This window comes from Topomyia yanbarensis, chromosome 3 (genome assembly GCF_030247195.1).
Source record: "Topomyia yanbarensis strain Yona2022 chromosome 3, ASM3024719v1, whole genome shotgun sequence".
In the NCBI taxonomy this organism is placed as follows: Eukaryota; Metazoa; Arthropoda; class Insecta; order Diptera; family Culicidae; genus Topomyia; species Topomyia yanbarensis.
Window position 1 is genome coordinate 235419044 of NC_080672.1, and position 26368 is coordinate 235445411.

The window sequence follows — 26368 nt, forward strand, 5'->3', positions numbered from 1 at the left end:
TAAGCCACCAACATTCTGGTAGTAAATCTCGATGTTATTGGATGACGGATCAGGTTCTGCAGAGGGCGAATCAACTGCATCGCGCTCCAGAATGCAGCGATCATCATCGGCGACAGAAATAGTTGACATCTCGTCACAAGATGTTAGAGCAAAAGGCAAATTACTGGAAGCGAAGAATACATCAGCGCTTGAAGTGTTCGGATCAGATGTATACTTGCCATTTGTGGCGGGTTGGAAGACCCTTTCACCCATCCCACACACAGGACCGGGACGACTGATGATCGCTGGCTGCAATTGCTCGACTGTGGCGGGGGGCTCGAGGGCTTCCATAGTGCCAACTGCGGTGCGTCCCAGTATGCGTTGAACCCCGATGGAGCGATGCGGAGAGCAGGAACGGGACGGTAGTAGCTTACGGCGAGTGTTGGACGATGAACTAGAAGCGTGAATCGGTTTAACCGTTGTATCGTTACAATTTGTATAATACTTGCCGAGAAAGGCGGCTTGGAAGACCCCTTCTCCACCCACACATACAGGACCGGGACGACTGCTGAACGCTGGCTGCAAGGGCTCGACTGTAGCGGGGGGATCGAGGGCTTCCATTGTACCAACTGCATTGCGTCCCAGTATGCGATCAGCGTCGACACTCCTTCACAATGGCGGTGTAGCTTGGTATAGTGGCATTGCCAATCGTTGCGGAGTCCTCTGTAGGGTTGATGGGCCGGGTTGACTTAGCGGAATACATGCGACTTCCGAAGGCGTAGGAAAATCAGTCGGTGGGCACCAAATGTTCTGGGTACGGCTATCCTCAAATTCCCTGAACAATATGCCTTGCGGCCATGTGTCAGGGTTAAGAGCTGCTTCACGGTACTTTGGGTGAACTCCAACTTTGAAAGATATGAAGTTCAGAGTACTGACGTCTATGCCTTTTTTAACAAGCGGAATGACCTTTATTTCCTCGTTGCAGTTTAGCCCTTCTTTGGACATTTTTTCGACTGTCTCCTTGCTAACGCTGGGATGAAAGCGGGAAAGATACATCCAGAGCAACGGAGTGGGAGGAGGAACCGTGAGAATGTTGCTATTATCGACTAGCTTTCGACCGCCGACAAGAATACTGCTCGGATCAGGACCATCCTCGCGACGACGTTTCTGAGGTGGTCGAGATGTACCGGAATTTGGCCGGACTGGAGTGGCTGTTGAAACCTTTCTGGCGAGGTGCGAAATTTGCTGGTTATTTTTTGATAACTCTGCCTTTAGTTCAGCACAGACGTCATCCGTTTTCCCAGCGATAGCAGCGATAACACATCCAAGCGAGGAAACGGTGTCGCGAAAGCGAGCAAACTTCATCAACTTGACACATTCATTGCACATCCAAAATAAATTTGGATTTTCGGCAAGTTTTTTCAAGAACGGCTTGTTGAGTTGTTTACCGCACTGCATATGCACCACATTTTTGCAAAATCCCATGCACTCGATAAAGTCATCGTCCGATTTGACGGTTTTCGCGCAGTGATCGCATGCACTTGTCATAATGCCGATTTTCTACCCGCCCTAGATCCGACTTTTCGTTTTCGTCTCACTGTGCGCCAAGTTATGGTGGGAAATACTTTCCTCTACTCGCGTGCAGATGGCGAAATGAGCGCGTGAATTTTTTGTGGGTAATTACACACAGGTCCGGTGATGTAAACAATCTCGTTTTTCACTGGACTTTTTCACGACACAAAACAAAATTTGTAGAAAACACTTTAAAACTTCACAATACCAAGGGCGCAAACAAAATTTAAGATCGACTGATACGATAAACGACGATTAAACGGCACAAATCACGTCAAATATTAAAAAAATAACTGGAGCGATCAACACAAACAACTAATCGGTGAAAATACACTGAACCAATATACCATGCTTTTCCAATGGAATTTAAGTTACAATGATTTTTGCGTTTATTTTATGTTTCAGTTTCATCACCTACTTACTTGCAAGCATTCTCTTAAACCTATATCCAATTTTGATATTAGTGTTGAACCAGCGCATAATACTATGTTGCTTTTGCCAAAATATAACATTAAATTTGAACTAGAAACTCAAGTATCATTCTTTAATTTTGGCGTAAAGTAGCCCCCGTGGCGTAAAGTAACCCCCAAAGACGGTATATCAAATTGATCAAACGTGGTTTTGTGTTGTATTTTACCATACCTACAACCTTTAACAGATCACTTAAAAAGTACATTCAATTTTTTTTATTTTGTAGCGCCGTGTATTGCTACATGCATTGAATGAAGAACTATTAGCAATAAGTCGATTATCCGCCTATGGTAAATGGTTTTTTTGTTTTACCTTTGATTTGATTTGGCTTTGTCTCATGATAATTTGAGCGTATAATATCCGAAGAGGGAGTTCTAAGATTTATCAGTAATGTCTTATCACACAGTTAGATGGATTAAAAGCGTTTTAGGTGAGAAGTCACTTTTTTCCATCTGACGGTGACCGTCGTCACTCAAAATGACTCTTGGAATCGCTCTGCCAGGTGACTTCTTTCGCATTGGGTGACTATAGGTAGCTAAGTGACTGCGGTGATCGCTTTTTTTGCTCTCACCTCACCCAACTAGGTGAGGTGACAGTGAGAAAAGGGCCCATGAAATGTACACGGTTGCCATTTCATTATTGGGTGTGGGAAGCATCCCAGTCAAAACTTGCCCTGTTGACTAAAGGGGGGCTATTGCGCTAATTACTCTTCAATTTGCCAGCAAATTGCTGGCAATTAGGGGGCTGTTTCAAATACAACATTTGGGCGATTTGCCGTCGTCATTTTTTGGCCGCTCTACCCGCCCTTAAATCGCCCACGGAACGCGCTATTGAATCGCCCTTAATTGTGTAATGTGTAACATTACAAATAATACTTATTTTCGGATTCACTATCTACTCACATATACTTAACAGTATACTAGGTAGTTACCACCAAGTTATAGGAAGAATCAATGGTGAAATTGGTATTGCACACCAAAACTTACCACAATCTGACTTTCATTAAGACTTCAGGTCAGAGATCTTGGTCCACTATACATACACACGATTCCACAGCTTCCCACATTCGTTGGCTAAGTAAATTGCACTAGACAAACAAAATACAAGCGAGAACACGCCAATTGTAAAAAATAAACCATTTTAAGCTCACGCCAAACATGAACCGCCTTGTTAGAAAAACAACCAAGTCCATTTCAGCCGCCAGAAAATTTGACTAAGTATTGAAATTGCCTTTAAATCGCCTTCGCAAATTGCATTTGTTCCTAGGGACAATTAGCACAGGCGAGTCAAACTGTTTAAATCGCCTGACCATGCTCGTCCAATTTTTTTTTTACCGGGATGGTTCTCAAATGGAATTTATGCGAACATTAGGCTGTGTACGCTGACGAAATCGACTAGCAATTGACATAAATTGACTTTTGCTGTGAGCAGTGTTTGCAAACATTGCTTCGCCTTTGGTGTTGGTTAACATGGCTCCAGTAAAAGTCATTGTTCATGTCGACTTCGTCAGTGTGCACAGCCTAATTGTGTGAAAAGCACATAAACATCATAAGAAATACCACTGACTACAATTTCTACATTTTTTGTTGGAGATGAACTACTGCGACCAGTGTTTAGATATAGTGTGGTAAAATTTCTACATGAATTATACGTGAATATCACTTCCATTTCAATGTTTAATAATCATGTGTCAAAAAATACATACGCTCTTTCCAAAAGTTTTGTTGGTCTGGAAGTTCTCTATATACCGGTTAAAAGTGGTTCTATCACATTCGCCCGAAAGTCATTTACCCGAATAACGTTCGCCCGAAAACCATTTACCAGTGTGGGGAATATAGCCTATTCATATGAGTCAAACTGAGAACAGTAAAATGTTGGAATATTTAAGTTTAATTCAAGCTTGGTGCATATCCGCTTTACATGGCTGCTTGATATTTGTTCTTATATTCTTGCCTGTGGTTAACCTTTGAGTCGTACGTATGAATAAATAAACGAACACCAATACGTTGCAAAAGTCCGAAGCTAACATCGTTGCAATGATTTTCCGAATTTATTCTCCGTTTCCCTTGCCTACTTGCGAATGTATGCACGAAAGAAACACGGTGAACGCGAGAGAAACTAATGAGCGGGGAAGAAACTTTGAAAGACGAGCGAGAATCAGAACGGGATAGCAACAAGCTGATGTGTGCATGTGAACATCGGGTTGCTTCGATAGCTCCGAAGCTGTTGACCGCTCATTATTCTGCTGCAAAAGTATGTGTGCGTTGTGCATGTAAGAATCGCAAATGAGCGAGCGAGAGAAATATTCTGATGCACACAAACTATTACCTACAGCTCGAATCGGAATAACGAGGGACCAATGTGAGAGTTTGAAAATGTACGAGATGTACATATCGACGTGCGGAAGAAACTCAGCGTCGTTGGGATTCACTCGACGATATTTGCCGCGAATAGACGCTAATAGAGAAAGCTCGAAATTCACGACAACCAGAATGGACCATTTACCCGAATACCATTAACCCGAATGGACCATTTACCCGAATGCCATAATCCCGGAAAATGTGAGAGCGGAAATGTGAAATTTTTAACCAAAGTTTGTTACACTGAGCAATAGCGAGTGAGCTTATGCAACGGAGCTAGCGTGATATCCGAGGCCAAGCATCCGAAGCGGCGTAAAGCCGCTGAGGTTCCGTTGGACGAAGTGTTGATCCATCCGTCGCCGGAGTTATAAGTAAACCTGTCATCCTCTCGTTTGCCCGGTTTACTCAAACATAGGGGCTACAGCTAGTTTAAAGCCGACTGAGCGGCAGCGAAGTCGGACAGCGCACCAAAAAGCGATGTGTCGTAGCCACATTAGTCAACCGAATGCTGACCAATGTGGCGTACTGTCCGACGCTTTTAGGTGTACTGTCCGACGCCGCTGAGGTTCCATTGCCAACGCCACAAATGCTCATCAGGTGCAAACTGATGCATATAGGGCACAGTTGTCAGCTCGAACATCAATCGAGTTAAATATATATTAAGATGTTCTGGTAACAAATTGAATCAATTAAAAGTAGTAATTTTATCATGCATGGTGGAAGTCTATTTGGTGTAACGTCGTTAGTAAATAGTAGCGCATAAAGGTTATGTGGAGAAGCTAGTGTGATGCGGTTTTACCAAAATTACCGAGGTCGAGAAACCGAAGCGGGGGTCCTTCCTGTGATCCATTGGTACGCTTGGTTTACTGAAACATATGGGTTGATTCCTTCTTTAAATATGAGCAGTTCTTTATGTTTGTATTCCACATGGCCCTCGCAATCAAACTGGTGATTAGCGCATCGCATTTTTTTGTTTTCTCAAAGGCTCCCCCGTCTCATATTGTGACAAATGTCAAAGTAAGCTCAGATGCCCAATTTCAACTCATTTGGGCAATTCTAGACTCCCGCCCACTTCGATTGAAATTTTTGAAATTGGTACTTTTGGTTTGAGAATTCAAAAAAAAATTGCGATGCCCTACTGGTGATCCACTCCTTTGCCAGGTTTACTCACACTTAGGGATTGATTCCTTCTTTTAAACATGTGCAGCTCTTTTTCCACAATTAGGGGTTCATTGCTTCTTTCAAACATGAACAAATCCTTCGATCTGCGTGCCAAATACGTTTGCAAGGAAACTGTTGATCCAATCGTCTGCCCGGTTTGCTCAAACATAAGGGTTTATTCCTTCTTTCAAAACAAGAGCAATTTCATTAATCTATATACCAAACAGCTCTCTACATACTATTGGATTTCAAGACAGCTGTGATAAAGATTTTTCATAAAACTAAAACAACTTGGACAGACAAAATATTCGGATGTTCACCGAATACAACTCATTTACAAACATGTTGTTGCCTTGGCTTTCTTGCTCCACCAATGGCACTCGCAGAATTGAAGAAAAGTTGTCCAAAGACTCTCGACGATTTTTTGGATTACATTAGTAAAAATTGTATTTTCGGTAGGAAGGAAGCTAGCCAAAAAGTTTCTCGATAACCACTCTTTCCCCCCCCCCTTGTTGTCAGTTTTCGAAAATGTACCACCAACAATGTGGTAGGCTGGCACAATAAATGGAACGGTTTGTTAAGTCATGGAAATCCTACATTCTACGGTGTGTTGAAGCCAGAGGGGGAACAACTTGACAGCTCCTATACAAATCGTTGAAACCACATTTTTTGGGTCTGTAGGTCTAAAATGGCGCATCAATCTTTATTCAAGAGCAATTTCTAAAAAAAAGCGTAAACTTGTTCACAGTGAAAATTTTCTTGTTCAGCTTTTTTTACTTTCGATAATTCATTTTTGAAGATTATTTGGAGGTTTGGTGTTGTTTTATTATAAAAATAAAGCATCTTTATTCCGATGCATTATTTTTAAATGATTCATGATTTTTTGGAATCATCCGCATACAAACAAGCGGCGCTTATGCCAGTTAGTGAGCACCTCCATTTAGTCTTAAGATATTAGGTAGTAATATTTGTATTGCAATGTAAACAACACACACAATGATACTGGACTGTTTTTCTCCCTCTCCGATAAAAAATGAGCTGTAATCACTTCTGAATTTCGTGAAAACCTTTGCACCGTAAATGTCGCAGCACCTATCAGTTAGATGCTATGCCGTCAGAAATAAGCAATCGAAGTCAATCCTGCCTTTGTTAAATGCGAAGTGAAAAATGATATTCAACAAACTAAATGTATTTAAGGATTAACGACAAACTTTCGAGAATTGTCATATGCGAAAGATATTTCAAGGGCGACGGGAGAAGAAAAAGTCCACACTAGAAGCGCACTCAAATCAAATCATGCATTTTACATTTTACATTCGGCACAATTTGTAACTCCAAAATGACGAATTAACTTGTTTGTATTAATATTAAATTATTACGCTGTTTTGAAATGATCATCTTGATTACCTCTTCCGAATGTAAATAAAGAAAACAAGTTCGTAGAAGACGTCACGGAATTATTTTCTGGCATAGAAATTTACAGTATCGCAATTAGTGGACGGCGTTCTATGGTGGCCACATCATTCGAAATACGGTGGTTTCAAGCAACTTAGGCTAAACGTCAAGTTGCGGGAGGCTTGGTTGAAGCAGTTGCAGCTTGAAGAGAAAAACACTAGTACGGATGTTTTACGTACACTACAATCGGTACCAACAGCTAAAAAGCTGAAAAAAACTCACGAAATGACCTAAAACTGGAAACCCTAGTTAAATCATACAAACCAGGTGATTGATTAACTATTTGATTGGTATCGCTTTAGTGTTAATTTCTTCATAGCATTAAATGTAATAAAATTTGCATTTCAGCTTAATAAATTAATTTTTTTCTATTGACATTTCGATGTTTTTCGTGAATTCGGGCAAATTGCATTTGGGTTTATGTTGCATTCGGGCGAATGTCTTTCGGGTATTCGTGGCATTCGGGTGAATGACATTCGGGTTTATGTGACATTCGGGCAAATGGTTTTCAGGCAAATGTGATAGAATCGTTAAAAATACATCGTCTTCCATATTAAAAACATATGCCAAACTTCGTACATAATAGAAATATTCGCTACGTCTCAAATTTTTCCTGGAATTACTCTGTAGCAGTGATTCTCAACATGGGGTCCGCGAACCCCTGGGGGGCCGTGAAGTCGTTGCTGGGTCCGCGAAGAAAAATATGCAGATTGAAATGTAAAATTTTATTTCCTTACAAACTGAAAATAAGATATTGAAAGCATAAAAAATTGAATTTATCCGTGGGGATCCGCAGCAACTCAGGGTGATTTTTGAGGGGTCCGTGGTACGAAAAAGGTTGAGAACCGCTGCTCTGTAGCACATCGTAAAAATATTTTCTTTTGGTGTCACAATTCTGACGTTACACACATTACAAACCATTAGCTAATGAATTTATGTGCGATTCTATCGGATTTATTTCTTTTTTTCTTTCAGATAATTAGAATGACACAAATAACTCAAGAAGAAATTGTTTCAAATACAAAAACCGTGCTACAAGGTCTTGAAGCATTGAGAGTAGAACATCTATCTTTGATTTCGAATCTCTCGGACGGCAACAAAAAGGACCATGATAAATCAGAAATGGTATTGAGAAATATAGATAACATTGAGCTTGGATTAGGTGAAGCACAGGTCAGTATTTAAGAACTATTAAATCTACAATCTACAATACTGCCTATAATCGCAAGTCACTCCCATGTAGATAGGGATTCCCATAGAACATGGAACTGGTTTACGATTATGGGCAGAATAGGATAAAACGTGAAACATATTTCGTATTTTACTTATATATTCAAAAGGCGGTGATTAGTGATGTGAGGAATTCCACGAAGAGCCGTCCAATTTTGTAAAAAATCGTGACCGACCATCTTCGATTTTGATGAAACTTTTTACGTTGCGCCTATGTGGGAAATTAAGTATATTCAAGAGATAACGCGGTGTCTTTGTCGAACAACTTTATTCAAAAAAAATCGGCATCTGTAAAACTTCGGGATATGAAACAATGAACTTTTCCCTTTCATTTGAAAGTAAAATGAAAATATTCTGTCGGGGAGTCTAGAACAACTTTTTATTTTAAAGTTTTTGGATTGATAACTTAAGTTTTTTAATGAAATTAATTCGCATTTTTGCTATAAATTGGTACTATAGACATTCAAAAAATACTAAAAGTGAGAATCTGATGAACAATCTCATTGTCTACAACTTCGTAGAATGTTATAAATCGATGTAAAATCACCCGCGAAAGTTATTAAAATTTTATCTATTTTTAGGTGTGCGCGGGGCCTATGGATTAAGAAGTCGATTAACACGGACTTACAAAAAAATTGTTGGGTTTAATTGAACAGTAAATTCAGATAAATTTCAATGTATACAAAGTCCCATTCTAAGCAGAAAAAATATATTTTCAGATTCTTCCGGGTCTTGGTCGAAAATGGCACTTTATGAACAAGGAGGTGAACAAATTTATTCGATAAACTTATACCTTTTCAAGATGTTGATTAATGTAGTAACGGATTTTGTCATGCCTTTTTCATTTCTTTTCTCGCTCTAGGAGATAGCTAATGTAAACTAGAATGACCTATCTTCCTGATCCTATCCTGCCTGGTAAAATACAATTGGGTTAAATTCAAATCTTTATATTTGAATGTACTAAAGTAGATAGTTCGAGACATTGTAATAAACGGTGGATTTTATTGCAACTTTGGGTTGAGAATCCTGTTTGTTTTTATCAACATTAAAAGAAAGATGATTGAAAGAGAAAAAAGCTCTTCGGGTTTTGGATCCATGTTTGTTATCTTTTGGGGTAGATTCATTTCATCAGAATTTATAGATGCAGATTTTTGCTTGTCCTCAAATTTTATTTCCAAATCGGACACACTTCACATAATCTTAGAAAAAAGAACAAAACCAGGTTTCATAATTTCCTTCAAGAAGAAATTCCGGAGTCGTTACTCGTTGAACACGGATCACAACAGAAAACGAACAAGAAAGTATCAGGCTGGACTATACATTCAGTAAATTCTCAAAGTAATACAAGTCTGTTTATTGAAGATTTCCCTCATAATATGGGATAAGAGCAAAGATAACACATCAAGTAGACGGAGTTGCCATTTCAGTTCAGAATCTGGTGACATTAACAGCAACACGTCTTTTGGGTAAAGGTGATACTTTATATATCTACTTTTATATTGAGATCGCTATCTTCGTACAATAGACAAGACCTTTATTTCTCATTCACTATAGCGATTTCTGTTCAATGTACATCGATTCCCAAAAGTTGAACATAAATCTTGAACTTGAATCTTGAACATAAATCTCATCGACTTGAACTTGAACGTAAATCTCATCGATTTTTTTTCTATCCTTTATGAAACTTTCAATCAGGATTCTCAATCGAAATCAAATCAAATGACTGCATATCTAATCGAGTTTGATCAAATATAAAATTAAAATTTGGGCCAAATATATACCACAAGATGCTAACGAGCAAAAAGGTTGATTCAAGATTACATCAAGCATACTCCAGAATGAGTGAAGAAATAATAAATAAGAAACAAATATATCTGTGATTGGAAAAACTGCTTCATTTTGCTGCATTACCCAGCATCTTTCAAAAGAGTCAATTTCGTTCAAATTTCATCTACTCTTCTGTTTAGCTCCTTGCTCCTAAAATATCATTGGTGCGCATAAAACGGTGGAATCTAGAAATATGTTTTTCCGCTTAAAGGATGAACTTTGCTAGCATTCAGGTTTTTCTGAACACACTGTTAAAATAAAGCAATCCATTTTTTACAAATGAAAATGTTTTTGGAATAAAGCTTCTTAACCAATAGGCCCCGTGCGAATCAAGAAACTTTGTTAAAAAGTTAATAGTTTTCTCTGTCGATTTTAGGTCGCAATATAGTTTTCTACAAAGTTGTACACAATGAAACTGCCCATCAGATTCTCACTTTAGGTAATATTTGAATATCTAGGTAGTACCTAGGGGCAAACAAAACAAAAAAAATAAAATAAAAAGTTGTTCTGGAGCCCCCAACAGAATATTTTAATTTTACTTTCAAATGAAAGGGAAAAGCCCATTCTATCACATGCTGAAGTTTTAGCGATGCCGATTTTTTTCGAATGAAATTGTTCTACCAAACACACCGTGATAATCAAATCATTTTGTCTCAAGGACAACTTTTTAAAAGGGCGTATGTGTTTTTGCGTGCACTACTTTCTAAAAAATATTGTTCAAGAACCATAATTTGTACAGCAAAACTATTCGAGAATGCGTTGCAGGGCATTCATTAATCTTTTTTAAAAAAATATACACTGAAAAAAAAACCGATTATCAAAAAATTTATAATTTATATTAAAAATTGAAATTTAAAAAAAACATTTTCTTTTATTTTTTTATTTTTTGCCAGCGAAAACCTAAATAAAAAAGAAACATTTTAAGTCTAATTTCATGTTAAAAAAAGTTTTACTAACAATAACTTTGTACATGTTTTTGCCTTTCTCAATAGAAAGGTATTGCAATTGCTCTGAAAACCGACTTTTTAACGGAGGCCCGGAGAGCCGAGTGACATATACCATTCGATTCAGTTCGTCGAGTTCGGCAAATGTCTGTGTGTGTATGTATGTGTGTGTGTATGTGCGTCTGCGTGTGTGTGTACGCGAACACAATCTCACTCACTTTTCTCAGAGATGGATGAACCGATTTTGACACACTTAGTCCCAAATGAAAGGTGCAACGTTCCCATAGGCTGCTATTGAATTTCTAATGGATCCGACTTCCGGTTCCGGGATTACAGGGTGCTGAGTACGATCACGCAGAAAATGTCGATTTTAATAAATTCTGCAATGAATGTATAAAGGTGAAAATTTTTCCAAAATATGACCACAACTGCTTCGATTTGTAGTATTAGGTCACTAACTTCCATTCAAAGTCTATTTGGCCACATTGGCCATCATCATCGGTTCCGGAAGTCCCGGCAGAAGTATCTAAATTCAGAATAACAGTCACATCGGTTTCTCGGAGATGGCTAGACCGATTCAACTAAACTTGGCCTCAAATAAAAAGTATTGCGTCCCCGTAAATGGCTATTTAATTTCATCCCGATCCGACTTCCGGTTCCGGAGTTACAGGTAGTGGCGTGTGATCACATAGCAAATTGTGATTCAAACCGATACTCCGATGAAAGCAAAAAAGGTAAAAATTTCGCTAAAATGTCTCTCAAACAACTTAAATTTGTTGTTCTAGGTCACCGACGGCCAACCAAACTTTCGTTCGCTACATTGACCACCATAGACGTTTCCGGAAGTGCCCGGGAAAAGCGGCCATCTTTCAAAATTTACGAACTCACATCAGTTTCCCGGAAATGGTTGGGCCGATTTTCACAAACTTATTCCCAAATGATAGCTATAATATCCCCACAGATGTTTATAAAATTTCGTTCGGATCGCTTATATGGGGCCGGAAATATAGACTAAATCGTCCGGTCACATATGAAATTCCCATATAAGCCGGAACTAAATTTTTTTTTTCAAAGGGGGGATCCCATGAAATTTCAGAAATCGAATTCGTATTTTTGATGTGTTACGTATCGTTTTGTAACGTTCTTATTGTGGTGGTGGGGCCACACTGTACTCACCAGCTATTAGGGTCGTTTCACTACTGTCTCCTGGAGAAATTCACACTGGGCGGACTTTTCTTCCCACACTATGGTCACTGAGCGAATCGTAATTAATTTTCGGCGGAAACAAGTACCTAAAGGAATGCACTGTAAACAAAATGGACGACACAACTTGTATATAGAGACCTTACACTTTTAATTTATTATTAGTTATTCTTTTGAAAAAGAAACAGAAAATATTTTTTTGAATTTTTACTTGCGCACTTTTATTCGACGAAAACTTTCTCTTGGCGATACCGTTGCGGCCGTGATGATCGTTGGTCGACTTTCTTCATGCTGGATGCGGGATGGGCTTCGAGGGTGGTTCAGGAACAGACGGACGATGGCGACGGGGGACTCCAGATGAAGCAGCAACTCGGCCTATTCGTAGCGGAGGCCTGCGTTTCACTACGGGGCCCGGAGAGTGGTACAATGCGCACTTTATCTTCAACACGAGTGTCTAACACTAAGTCGAGTGGGATTTACAACGTTTTCGGTCTAGTAGAGCCTACCCTCCGGTAACTTGGGTACTGGCATCTACAATGGCGTAAATGACTTGCCAATCACAGACCGTTCTTGCACTCGCGTCGTACTAGTACGTTCACTACACGGAAACCGGTAACCACACTGATCCCACTCGACTGACCGGACAGAACCCTAACGTTCGTGTGGCGGTTCTGAACGGCGAAAACAAGATCCCACGGATCTGCTTATAACACTGCACTTTTTTACGTTGGAAACGCGCGGTCACTTAATGACGGTGACAATCGCTGCTGCTGGTATTCACTCCTCCGGGCCGATGAACTATTAGAGACCGCATTCCTTTTTCGCGGTAGATTTTATCCTTGCCCTGTCCGTTTTCCAAAATATACCCACCGCGCCTCCTCGCATCCCACCCCGCATTTGATGACGGTGATGATGAGATGACAGGACGATAACGGTTGACATTTACAAAAATTTTATCGTTTTGGTTGGTGTCACAAAATATGCTCAAATTTTAGTACAATGTATTGACATGCTAAACGTGCGGTACTTGTTTCCTTGATTTTTTTTTATAATGAACAATTATAACGAATATAATAACAAAATGAATAATAAATAAACAAGCAAATTAAATAACAAATATAAATAAATAAATAAATAAATAAGCACATAAATATATAAATAAGTAAATAAGTAAATAAATCTCTGAACAAATAAATAACGAAACCTACATTTGACACCAACCTGGGCTATTAAGCAGAACTTAAACGCGACTCAAACATGCAAGCACGGAGTAGTAATGGTTTGACGTTTAAATTCTACTTAGACATTTACGAACAATAATTTCAAAGTATAAACAAAGAACAGGCGTCGTCAAATACACGCGATAGACCGTACACTGTTATTTATTTATACGACAAAAAAATTAACAATATTTACAAATATATACAAGCTGGGCTCAGTGACCAAAGCGACGATATTGTGACCTAAGAAATCACAGGTCACAATTTTCCCCGACTCGGGTAAAAAAAACCCAAATGGTTTTTTTTTTTAATGAATGCCGACTTCTAACGCGACTACTTCTTCCCGAGTGCCAGTTTTAATTTCGTGGAATGATTTTTCCAAAGGCCAGAGGAATCTGTCCCACGAAATTACGTGACTCTGAGGAAGTGAGCCTGCCCGTTTTTAGTCTCGCACACTCACCGATTTAGCTGTCACAATCAGGTACGATTCAATCCATCCATCAATCCCAAAACAACTGTGAAAGTTTCACTGTCGAAATTGCCTATAATGCGTCAGAATAAAAGCCGTTGCTGCATTTGCTGAGTAGAATTATTGATCGGATACGTTTCAAATTGCGGAAAATAACCAGAAAGAATTCAGACGGAATTTGACATTTCTTTCTGCTACCATTACCGTCACAAGGGCTATCCTTGGACGAAACATCTAACACTACCGCTTACATACCGCACACACTCACTCAGAATTCAATTTGCCAGCCTTTCATTCCTCTTCATTTACACTCACATTCATACCATAAATAACACTAAACACTAACTTTTAATTATGCTAGGGGCCCCTAAATTTAAATTTGTGCTTTACCGGACTCTTTTTCAAGAGTCGGAAAGACTATTACTTTTGTGAAATGGTTAACTCGTTGCGAACTTCTTTTACTCTCTCGACATGCGAGAGAAAACTAGCTGAAGTTACGCAGAATTAACCCATTCACACTTAGAGTGTAAAGTCGACTTAAAACTGGCGGCGGGCAAACGTAACCCCGTCGTAACCCAGCACAACCCTGTCGTCAGATTGTCTATTATCCGATCTGTCACAGCTACTCATACTCAGCTGACTAATGTTGATTGTTTATTGGCGATTCTACGTTGAAACCGCTCACAGATAGCGCAGGAAGCAAAGTGTTGCTGATTTCATTCTGTTCTGTCATAGTGCATATATTTTCTGTAAACATTGGTAAAAAATAACTTTTAAACACCAAATCACCGAACAATTTGTTGATAATTGTTTATGAAAAAAGAAGGAAAACCATCATTTTATAAGATGAAGAGTAAACATCTTGCGAAAAGAGTGTAAAACGTGGTGATTTCTAATATTATTCACAAAGCTATATGTGTGCTGTTCCGAAATGTAATTTGATGAGCACCGTAGCCGCCGCAACATCATTTCCCTTTCCTCTTAAGTTAAGCTAAACCTTTATGAGATGCTGTAAATTCATGAAACTCTCCAGATCACGCGAGGAAAAATATATCCGGCTAATAGGAGCTTTGTATCATACACAGCCGATCCTTCTCTCTGATAGTCTTCACTGAATCTCCTACGTAGTCCAAAATATGAAGGAGTTTGGCATTGGAACTGATTGGGTCTCGGTTTCGAGTTGGAACTCTATTTACAGAACGATTTTTTATAACCACAATAATACCCCGATTACATTTCGAAGAAATGTATGAGCCAAATAGTTGCAAATGGCTGTTATTTCAGAATAGTTGCAAATAAAACTAAATTTCTTACTCGTTTCATTCATATTTTGGCAGTGGTAAGCTTTTTCCGAAAAGAAAATGAAGTTTCAGTAGTAAGCTACGACTCACTTGCGGGTGAAAAAAAGCAAACTGTATCACTTTGCCAGTTCATGAGCTGAATCATAGGTGTCGCATGACTAATTTTAGTTTTGCCGCAAATCGCCAATGTAGTGATGGAAAATAGGACGATTCGTGATGTTGGTAAGTATTTTTGATTGCTAATTATGTTTTTTTGTTTTGTTTTAGATTGAACGTCGATGTTTGCACCGTTATCTTTGAGATCGGTGGAGGATACCGGAGGACTCTGAGTGTTGGTAGATAGTGCAGCTGCCTTTTCGTTTTATTTGGACGTGCGAATAAAGTGTTTCAGTTTTCCTTTTTTTATACTTTTTTTCCCGAAATCGTACAGCTGCAATGCGGAAATGATGCTAACCAGGTTTTAGATGGGCAGCCGGCCAAATCCCTAAACTTTTGCCCTTCAAATCTTCCAGCTCATAGGAGGACGACCCAATTTTTGCCTTGATGCGGCATGGGAGAAATTGTTGGCCGTACTTGGCATTGTAATTCTGGGCCGCACTTGACGGTTTCATATTTCTCCGATACACCAACTGGCCGTCTACAAACGATTTGGAAAATTTTCTGTGACGTAAGTTATAGCGATGTTGGGAAGCATTGTGAGCTTTCACCAGATTTTTGCGGACAAGGTCGTAGATTCGCTCAAACATTTTCGATCGTCGTTCTTCCATCTCTTCCGAAGTCAGCTTTACATCGAGACGGGTGAGTAAATGATCGGTGCCAACTTCAGAGTACTCGTGACCGTGATTAATGAAGTATGGTGTGAATCCAGTCGACGAGTGAACACTGGTATTCAAAACCATCTCGATCTCCGACACACGAGTGTCCCAAAGGCGTTGGTCCTCCCTCACGTATGTCCTGATAGCAGCATTGATAGTTCGGTTGACTCTTTCGACCGGGTTTGCCTGTGAGTGATATCGTGAGTTGAGCCAGTGGGCAACTTTGAAACGATCCAACAGCTCCTTGAACTCTTTGGAAATGAAACTGCTTCCGTTGTCAGTGATTATCACTTCAGGAACCGAGTTTCTCAGGAACCATTGGTCTTTCAAAATCGCACACATGGGGGCACTACTGACATTCCTCACAGGCTGAACCATTACCCATTTCGAAAAGTAGTCACAAACTACCAAAATGTGCTGACTACCGCGACGAGTGCGGGGGAGAGGGCCAATGAAATCCGCTGATACGATCTGCCAAGGGCGGGTGGCAATTTTCATGTTTCCCATGGCAGGTGCAACAGGGACGGAAGAAGCTTTGACTTCCTTGCACATTCCACACTGTTGAACGTACCGCCGTATTTCAACTGCCATCTTAGGCCAGTAGAATCTTTGACGGATCCGTGCAAGGGTTTTGTCGTAGCCTCGATGAAAGTAATCGTCGTGGTACTGTCGAAGAATATTTGGAACTTCGGTGGGCGGGGGAATCATTTTCCACTCGAAGCGAGTATCACAGGGATTATCGTTCACGGTGATAAACTTAAAGAGTTTACCATCGTCGATCTTGAAGTCTACAAAATCATCGGGCCGGCGGGCCACTTTGTCGGACATTGACGCGTACCACGACGATTCTTGAACAGCTGCGATGCTTCGCGAGAGGGCGTCCGGAACCACGTTCTCCTTGCCCTTGCGATGCTTGACGGTCATATCGAATTGCTGCAGATTCAACGCCCATCGGCTGCATCGTGACCCGACCTTGTACTTTTGTACTGAGTATATGGGTCAGCGCGGAAGAATCGGTTATTAGGGTGAAATGGTAACCCTCAATATACCCACGGAATGCATCGATGGCGAGAATGGCTGCAAGCGCTTCCTTTTCTGCGGCATGGTAGTTCTTCTGGGGCGTTGTCAGTTTATGGGAGTAGAATGAAATGACCCGCTCTACCCCATCCTGTTCTTGTGTGAGAACCCCAGCTACCGCCACGTCACTAGCATCCGTTTGGATACAGAACTCCTTGCTGAAATCAGGACTGCCCAAGACTGGTGAAGATATCAGCCGCTCTTTGATTTCGTAAAATGCCTGTTCGGCGTCATCGTTCCAACGGATGGTTTTCGTTTTGCTTTGCAGAAGGTTTGTGAGTGCAGCGGTCACCCCGCTAAAGTCTAAGATGAAGCGTCGATAGTAATTCGCCATTCCTAGGAATCTCCTTAGTTTTGTTACGGTGTTGGGCCGTTCGTATTCGACAATAGGACGAACTTTTTCCGGGTTGGCTCGAAGACCGTCTGTATTAAGGAGATATCCCAGGAAGGGAATCTCAGACACTCCAAACTTAGACTTTTCGAGGTTTATGCTTAGGTTTGCTTCCCTTAAGCGACGTGCCATCTCCACTAGAAGGCGTTCATGGTGTTCGAATGTCTCCGTCACTACAACAATGTCGTCGAGATAGACGAAGACGTACGGTTCAAGCATCCCGTGGCCCAGGACATTGTCCATCAGTCGTGCTAACGTAGCAGGACTGTTAATCAACCCAAAAGGCATCCGTGTGTACTGGAATAGCCCTTTGCCCTGTACACAAAAGGCCGTGTACTTCCGCGATTCTTGGTCCAATGGAACCTGGAGAAATGCTTCAGACAGGTCTATCGTGGACAGGTATTTAGCCTTGGGAAGTTGACCTAAAATTCGACCGGGATGAGGCAACGGATAAGCATCCCGAACAGTCCGCTCGTTAATCTTGCGTGCGTCCAAACAGAGCCGAACTTTGTTGGGCTTGATGACGGGCACACAGTTAAGCGACCAATCCGAGTTGCTCCGTTCCAAAATCCCTAAACCCAACAGTCGTTGCAGCTCGACGGCTACCAGATCCTGCGTCTTCGGAGACATCACGTATGGAAACTGGCGGACTGGTGGTTTATTTTTCCATTCCTCTCCCAACACGATGCGATGCTGAGCTCGGTTGGTCAGGGTCAATTTCCCTTCTTGAGCAGGAAGGAAAAGTTTTTTATGTTTTCAATAACCATGATTTCATCGTCGGTGAGAATGTTTTCAGAACTAGGGTGTTTGGTGATAGATACCGATGCAGTGGACGCAATTCCTCCACAATTTTGCATTGCGGGCTGAATTTTGAATTTCCTCCAAAAATCCATTCCGCAGATGCAATCTATAGACAGATTTGCAACTACCAAAGTAGGAACTATTTTTACACATCCTTGGAAGGCAAATGGAAGATGAGCCTGACCTTTAATTTGCAGTTCGTCTCCACTTGCAGACCGTAGAATCACGTTTTTGGAAGGGCGATGCAACTTTTTGAATTTTAATTTAGAGAAAAGAGATTCGCTGATAAGCGTGTGATTGCTACCGCTGTCCAAGAGAGCCCGTACCGGGTGACCGTAAATCTTTACGTGTGCGTACGGTCGGTTATCGTGGGGGACAGGGTAGGTAATTTGAAGAATTTCTGTAGATTCAGCGTAAATATCTCTGGTGGCCTGTACCCAGTAAGGGGGAGGCGTACGTTGAAGAAAACGGTCTTGACTTACGCGTTGGGTGTCTGCGAACGACGATTTTGGTTCGCGTTTGGTCCGTTTTTTTAACAAAACGGGCAATAGTTAGTTGGAAAACCGCGAAGACCGCACGTACTGCAAAATATGCCCCGGGGCTGTCTACACATCGCTACGTGATGACCAATCCTCCCGCAATTGTAGCAGGTATTGGCCGGTGGGGGAATGTGCGTGTTTATCAATTCTTCCAACGTGAACTGCGGACGAGAATTGAACCCAGATGGCACCGCGACCGGGTCTGGTCGGGCGTTATTTTGAGACGAATTTTGACTCGTTTGGGTGTTCGGTAAGGATTGGTTGTTTTTGTTGGGAAGTTGATTGGGACGAGACGAATTAGTGGATGTGTGTGAATTGTTTCTATTTTGGTTGACCTGAGACACTGCTGCGGTTTGATCTATCACCTGTTGAGTCTGGGATTGGTTCTTATTTTTTTTCTTCGAATTGTTTTCAGAGCTTTCGACCACTTGGACATTCCTGTCCGTCCCGAAAACCTTGTTGTATGCCGAGAAATTTAATGCATCTAATTTCTGTCCAGCAGCAACAAGTGTTTCAAGGTCGACTATCGGAATAAATGTCATTTGTCGCTTGTAGTCTACTCGCATATTCTGCTGTAGAATCTGTACTTTTTCGTAATCGGGAATCTGAACACTCATGGTTCTGAACAGTTTCTCGATTTCGAAATAGTACTCGTGGAAAGATTCATGTTTTTGTTGACGACGCTGGTAAATTTTCATTTTGATCAACGCGTCCAAATCAGGGTGCATGTAGGTGCGTTTTAATTCAAATACCAACTGCTGCCAATTCATCAATCTACCAGTGGTTCTTTGTGCCATATACCACTTGAGCGCTGAACCAACAAACAAATGCACAGCCGACTCGAAAAGCTCGACCTCCGACACATGCTCAGCTTGGGATAAAGCCTGTACAATTTCCAGAAACTCATTTAACTTCAGCCCTTGATCGTCACCACTGTATTTAGTGATGTTCCATTTGGACACAGGAAGAGTGTTACGGTTGTGGTACGGTGCGGGGTACAGATTGTGTAGAACACCACTATACATGGGAGGTGAATTTCGTTTAGGGAAAGATGGGATAGCCGAAGCATGGTTGTACATTTCGGGATTTGCCCCAGTAGGATTAGAAGTTCTCGTCGGGTGATAGGGAATATTGTATGTATTGTTGGGAACTGGTATATTGTTAGAATGTAATGTACGATCTGGGATATTTCGAAAATTATGGTAACTAGATGAAGTATCGAATGAATTGGAAGGCTTTATAGGCGGAAAATTATAGTTTTGAAATGTTCTGAAATTTGTATCGGGGTGTTGTGAATATGAAGTAAATTGAGCATGATCGGGAAGAGTTTGAGTTACAGCATCTTTTACTTCTCTTCGTCGGGCTAAATCGGCTTCTAGATCCGTAATTCTCGCTTGCAACGAATGGATCCAATCAAGGTCATCCTGACTAAGAACGGAAACTCTCGGTCTAGGATTTTCATCTGCTTTGTCTGCATCCATCAGAGCTAAAATATCATTTCCCTCTTGCTGATCACTCTGCAAAGACGAAGCAGAACCTCGAAAGAAATATTCAAGAACCTCCGCTAATTCAACCACCGTGTTTTGTAATTGACTGTGCAAGTTAGGCGACCCCCGCGAGTCCCTCAACACAGTCACTAAACGCATACCGACGTGTACCATTCTAGTGGAACAAACCTTCTTTTCCTCATCATCCTCCTGTTCCAAACACGATTTCAACTCGATAAACTTATGCGTACAAACCTCGACTTCCACAGTAGGATCACCCACTACTCTTCGTGAGCATTTTCCCGATGGATCATCCCTTTCCACCTTCAACTGGTCTCGCAGCCACTTGCGTTTTCGTGAGCGATCGAGACCGATAGACAAACTGACAGCACGGGCAGTCAGTTCATAATTCAGTTCATCGTCGGCTAAAAACTCCACACTCATATCAAAATACCAACCTTGGATCAGCTCACTAGCTTGATCGAATGTGAGCTGTGCCATTGCCATTGTATAAAAAGGCAAAAAATAACAAAATTATCACAAACCACAAATAGTTTTAACACCCGCTAGAAAAGTAAACAAAAACCCGACAAGAAACAAATGTAATGGTATTAGTAAATGTCAAATTCAATCCGATCAATGTTACCTGTGTATGAAATATGTTCAAAACAAACGATCAATTTTTCTACTCAAGCACTAGCAAACGACGGCGTGCCAGATATACAATTTTTCATCACTCGCAACAATTCGCAATTCCACTAATCCTAATTAAGTTTCAGGATCAACTTCAAGATTGGATATCGACCCAATGACTTCGCGATTAATGAAGTGAACAATGTGAATTGAATTTCTCCGGGAGACACCACGAAAAAGGGATTTGCTTCTGGTCTTGGAAACAAATCACTTTTTCTTTTATTTTGCGTTGGGCGCCAATTGTTACGTATCGTTTTGTAACGTTCTTATTGTGGTGGTGGGGCCACACTGTACTCACCAGCTATTAGGGTCGTTTCACTACGGTCTCCTGGAGAAATTCACACTGGGCGGACTTTTCTTCCCACACTATGGTCACTGAGCGAATCGTAATTAATTTTCGGCGGAAACAAGTACCTAAAGGAATGCACTGTAAACAAAATGGACGACACAACTTGTATATAGAGACCTTACACTTTTAATTTATTATTAGTTATTCTTTTGAAAAAGAAACAGAAAATATTTTTTTGAATTTTTACTTGCGCACTTTTATTTGACGAAAACTTTCTCTTGGCTATACCGTTGCGGCCGTGATGATCGTTGGTCGACTTTCTTCATGCTGGATGCGGGATGGGCTTCGAGGGTGGTTCAGGAACAGACGGACGATGGCGACGGGGGACTCCAGATGAAGCAGCAACTCGGCCTATTCGTAGCGGAGGCCTGCGTTTCACTACGGGGCCCGGAGAGTGGTACAATGCGCACTTTATCTTCAACACGAGTGTCTAACACTAAGTCGAGTGGGATTTACAACGTTTTCGGTCTAGTAGAGCCTACCCTCCGGTAACTTGGGTACTGGCATCTACAATGGCGTAAATGACTTGCCAATCACAGACCGTTCTTGCACTCGCGTCGTACTAGTACGTTCACTACACGGAAACCGGTAACCACACTGATCCCACTCGACTGACCGGACAGAACCCTAACGTTCGTGTGGCGGTTCTGAACGGCGAAAACAAGATCCCACGGATCTGCTTATAACACTGCACTTTTTTACGTTGGAAACGCGCGGTCACTTAATGACGGTGACAATCGCTGCTGCTGGTATTCACTCCTCCGGGCCGATGAACTATTAGAGACCGCATTCCTTTTTCGCGGTAGATTTTATCCTTGCCCTGTCCGTTTTCCAAAATATACCCACCGCGCCTCCTCGCATCCCACCCCGCATTTGATGACGGTGATGATGAGATGACAGGACGATAACGGTTGACATTTACAAAAATTTTATCGTTTTGGTTGGTGTCACGAAATATGCTCAAATTTTAGTACAATGTATTGACATGCTAAACGTGCGGTACTTGTTTCCTTGATTTTTTTTATAATGAACAATTATAACGAATATAATAACAAAATGAATAATAAATAAACAAGCAAATTAAATAACAAATATAAATAAATAAATAAATAACAAATATAAATAAATAAATAAATAAATAAATAAATAAGCGCATAAATATATAAATAAATAAATAAGTAAATAAATCTCTGAACAAATAAATAACGAAACCTACATTTGACACCAACCTGGGCTATTAAGCAGAACTTAAACGCGACTCAAACATGCAAGCACGGAGTAGTAATGGTTTGACGTTTAAATTCTACTTAGACATTTACGAACAATAATTTCAAAGTATAAACAAAGAACAGGCGTCGTCAAATACACGCGATAGACCGTACACTGTTATTTATTTATACGACAAAAAAATAACAATATTTACAAATATATACAAGCTGGGCTCAGTGACCAAAGCGACGATATTGTGACCTAAGAAATCACAGGTCACAGATGCCAAACATCTTTAAAATGCATGAAACGTCGAGATTTTATGTTATCTCGAAAAAAAATTTCTCGAAAAATTTTTTTTATAAGAATCGACTTTTTGGGACTTTGCCGATTTCGCACCTTTTTTCAGTTCAATATTACCGTGGCTGTTTTTTCTTTTTCAAAATTTTAGAACTCGAATAATGATTTATTTTCCTGTATATAATTGTCATGTGATGTACAATAATAAAATGTAATATATGCATTTAAAAGCTTTTAATGAATATAAACAACGCACAAATTCTCGTGATTCATGATTGAGAAAGGCACAATTGCACCGCTAGGTGGATTAAAATAGGTTTTTAATTCTGTACTATTTTGCAGACAAAAATATATTTTTTTATCGATTGTGATTCTAAATGTCATTTCAAATGAAAATGCTCTTTACAGAAATCTTCGAAAATGTAGTCGTTTTCAAGATATTTTAAAGTTTGTTTAGACCAAAAGTAATAATTCGTTAAATTACGCCCTTTTCATAAGTTATTCGTGTTTCTCCATTAACAATCGCACGATTTTCATAATAGTCATAATACATTCTACAATTTTCCTCTTTACACCATGACGGTATAACGAACCATTAAAAAACTACAGGAAAATAATAAAAAAATTATTTGACTACATAGAATTTGAATTCTCTAAAAATGTTGTTTTCAGCGCCAAGCTGATAATATTCGGATAATAGTTCAATTTGTACGTTATTTAAGTCGCACATTTGAGAATTACTCTTTATTCTGGAGAAACCATAGGAGGACATAGATTTTACCTGCCAATGTTTTCTGAAGCAAAATAGTTGATACCTGTAGGAACCATGTATTAAAACTTACCTATATTTTACATTGAAATAGGTTAACACATTAAAGAGACTTAGTCAGTACGGTGTTTTAGTGTCAACAAGAGCAAATTATTATGGATATCAATAAAGTAAGGTGTTGTAAGCCATTTCCTAGTAAACGGTGTTCATCGAAGCTTCGCAAAGTAACGCAAAATTTTTTTGAAATTTTAAAATCCACAGAGTGTAAAATTCAATTGGATGAGTCTGTTTTTATATGTGATACTTGCAGGTTGCAGGCATGCAATTCTGACAATATAAAATATCTGCAGTTACCGATCATCTACACTACAGAACCACATATGATATGATATGATCCAGTAGACATACCATCGGTTACATCAATCTTCTCAGCATCTACTCAGGAAAGCGATGTGCAGGATTATTCCAGAATACATAACATTGAAATATTCAATAAAGGAGTCCTGGGAATCAACGTTTCACCAATAGCAATAAACAAGCTTCAACAAGTCAAATATTCCAATAGTAAATATTCGAATATTTCACATGGAATACGGAAATATTTATTCGGGTTTAATGTAGAAAATGATGAGCTGGAGTTATTAAAAACGAAAGCTGCTGACCTTGATGATATAATTTCTCAACTGAAAGAGAGATTTGCAGATTCAGGATGTTCAAGAAACGATCAAGTGAGGTTATTGTCTATTTTACCAAAATCTTGGTCAAATCAAAAGATAATGGATTAATTTCATGCAAACAAACACATTGTATCGCAAGCTAGGTTGTTAGCAGAAGGAAAACATCACAACAACAAGAACAACAACAACGAAAAGATGGTTCATACTTTGGATTCACAAACAAAAAACACGGTGTTGGAGTTCTATGATAGCGACCAAATTAGCAGAGCCATGTCTGGGCTAAACGACTATGTTTCTGTGAAAAAGAATGGTAAGCGTCATGTACAAAAACGTATGTTAATTTGTTCATTGAAAGAGGCTTTTAATAGGTTTAAGGAAATTAGTGAATTTACTATTGGATTTAGTTCATTTGCATCATTGAGACCGAAGAATTGTAAGCTATTAGGAAGTTCAGGTTCTCATAACATTTGTGTTTGTACGATTCGAAAAAATGTTGTGTAGTGCATCGTCAAGATCAAAAGATTGTTATCTTCGTGAATGTGACCGCTGTCCAAATCTTTCAATGTTTGAACACAATTTTTCGGAAGAATTGGAAGAACGTTCTGTTGGAGAAATAACTTTGGAACGATGGGTTGCTACCGATAGATGTAATCTAGAAACACTCTTTAACTGTTGTCTTCCGTTTTAATTCTTAAAAATTAAAACGGAAGACAACGGTTAAACGGTTAAAGTGTTTAATATAACATTCCACTAAGTCGCTCAAAACAGTGCTTTTGTTAAAGTGTTAGAAACACTCGTCAAACCAGTTGATGAGTTTGTAACATATTTTGGTGAGAAGTTGGAAAAATTGATAACTCATGATTATATAAAAAATCTACAGTCTATTTTTGTAAATGAATCAAAATCGTCTTTAAAAATAGGCGAAGTTTTAGTAATTTGTGATTTTTCTGAGAATTATTCATTTGTTTTGCAGGATGCTTCTCAGAGTAGTTATTGGAACAATGATCAAGCTACAATTCATCCGTTTGTTATTTATTATATGGACTCTGGAATAATAAAAAATTTAAGTTTTGTAATAATATCCGAAGTTCTAAAACATGATACAATCGCGGTGCAGGTATTCATTTCAAAGTTACTAACTTTTCTAAAACCAAAAATGCAATTAAAGAAGGCTATATTTATGTCTGATGGAGCTGCTTCTCAATACAAAAATAGAAAAAAATTAGCTAGTCTTTGTAATTATAAAACTAATTATAACATTGATGCTGAGTGGCACTTTTTTGCAACTTCTCATGGAAAAGGACCCTGTGACGCAATTGGCGGGACATTGAAACGAAAGGCAAGAAATGCGAGCTTAGCAATAGCACACAAACATCCAATCACAAGTGCAGAAGAGTTATATAAATGGGCTAACCAGCAAAGTAATGAACAATTAACAAAAATTTCGTTTTGTTATGTATCACAAGAAGAATACGAACAGGGAGCAGCTGAATGGAGTAGCCTGTATCAGAAGGCAAAAATGATTCCAGGTACACAGAAATATCACTCTTTTGTTCCTATTTCAGAAAATAAAATTGCCGCGAAACTGTTTTCGAATGACGAAACACCAAGTATTTTTAGCATATATAAACGAACAAAGTGTTAAGGTGTATATAGAAGATAGGAATTGTATATAATAGGAAGAAATAAATTTTAGTATAAAAAATGACCGATAGTGATTTTATAAATCGGACCTATAACTTGCAACATTATCCTCTTATCATCTTGGTGTCAGAAGGTAAGTTGTAGAACTTATCATGACTATTATGAAAATCGTACGATTGTTGATGGAGAAACGCGAATAACTTATGAAAAGGTCGTAATTTAACGAATTATTACTTTTTGTCTAAACAAAATTCAAAATATCTTGAAAACGACTACATTTCCGAAGATTTTTGTAAAGAGCATTTTGATTCGAAATGTAAGTAAGGGTTTGCCCACTACTCGGGTTCTTGTTTGCCCGGCGAACCCTTCTTTTCAGGGCGGCCTAGGTGCTTCTACAGAATTTCGGATTTTCGTTTCACAACAAA

The 26368-nt window shown here is 39.6% G+C and overlaps 2 protein-coding genes across 5 annotated transcripts in view; one reads left to right on the forward strand and one right to left on the reverse strand.

Moving 5' to 3' along the window:
• Window positions 1-26368, forward strand: part of LOC131690293 (kinesin light chain-like) — a 676695-nt gene that overhangs the window by 179930 nt on the left and 470397 nt on the right. For all 4 annotated transcript variants that reach the window (XM_058975957.1, XM_058975958.1, XM_058975956.1 and 1 more), the window contains one exon: window positions 7974-8171. In XM_058975957.1, coding sequence (XP_058831940.1) covers window positions 7983-8171 — 189 coding nt within the window. In that variant the 5' untranslated portion in view covers window positions 7974-7982. The remainder of the gene's footprint in view (window positions 1-7973; window positions 8172-26368) is intronic.
• On the reverse strand, window positions 155-1686 carry LOC131690294 (uncharacterized). The gene is made up of 2 exons (XM_058975959.1): window positions 485-1686; window positions 155-433 (listed from the first exon to the last, which is right to left on the reverse strand). Exon 1 carries the CDS (start codon window positions 1525-1527, stop codon window positions 649-651), a length of 879 nt encoding a protein of 292 aa, XP_058831942.1. The 5' UTR covers window positions 1528-1686; the 3' UTR covers window positions 155-433; window positions 485-648.

Bases quoted from the DNA above. Each gene is read 5' to 3' on its own strand.
- LOC131690294 (XM_058975959.1), bottom strand. From the start codon at position 1,527: ATGACAAGTGCATGCGATCACTGCGCGAAAACCGTCAAATCGGACGAT.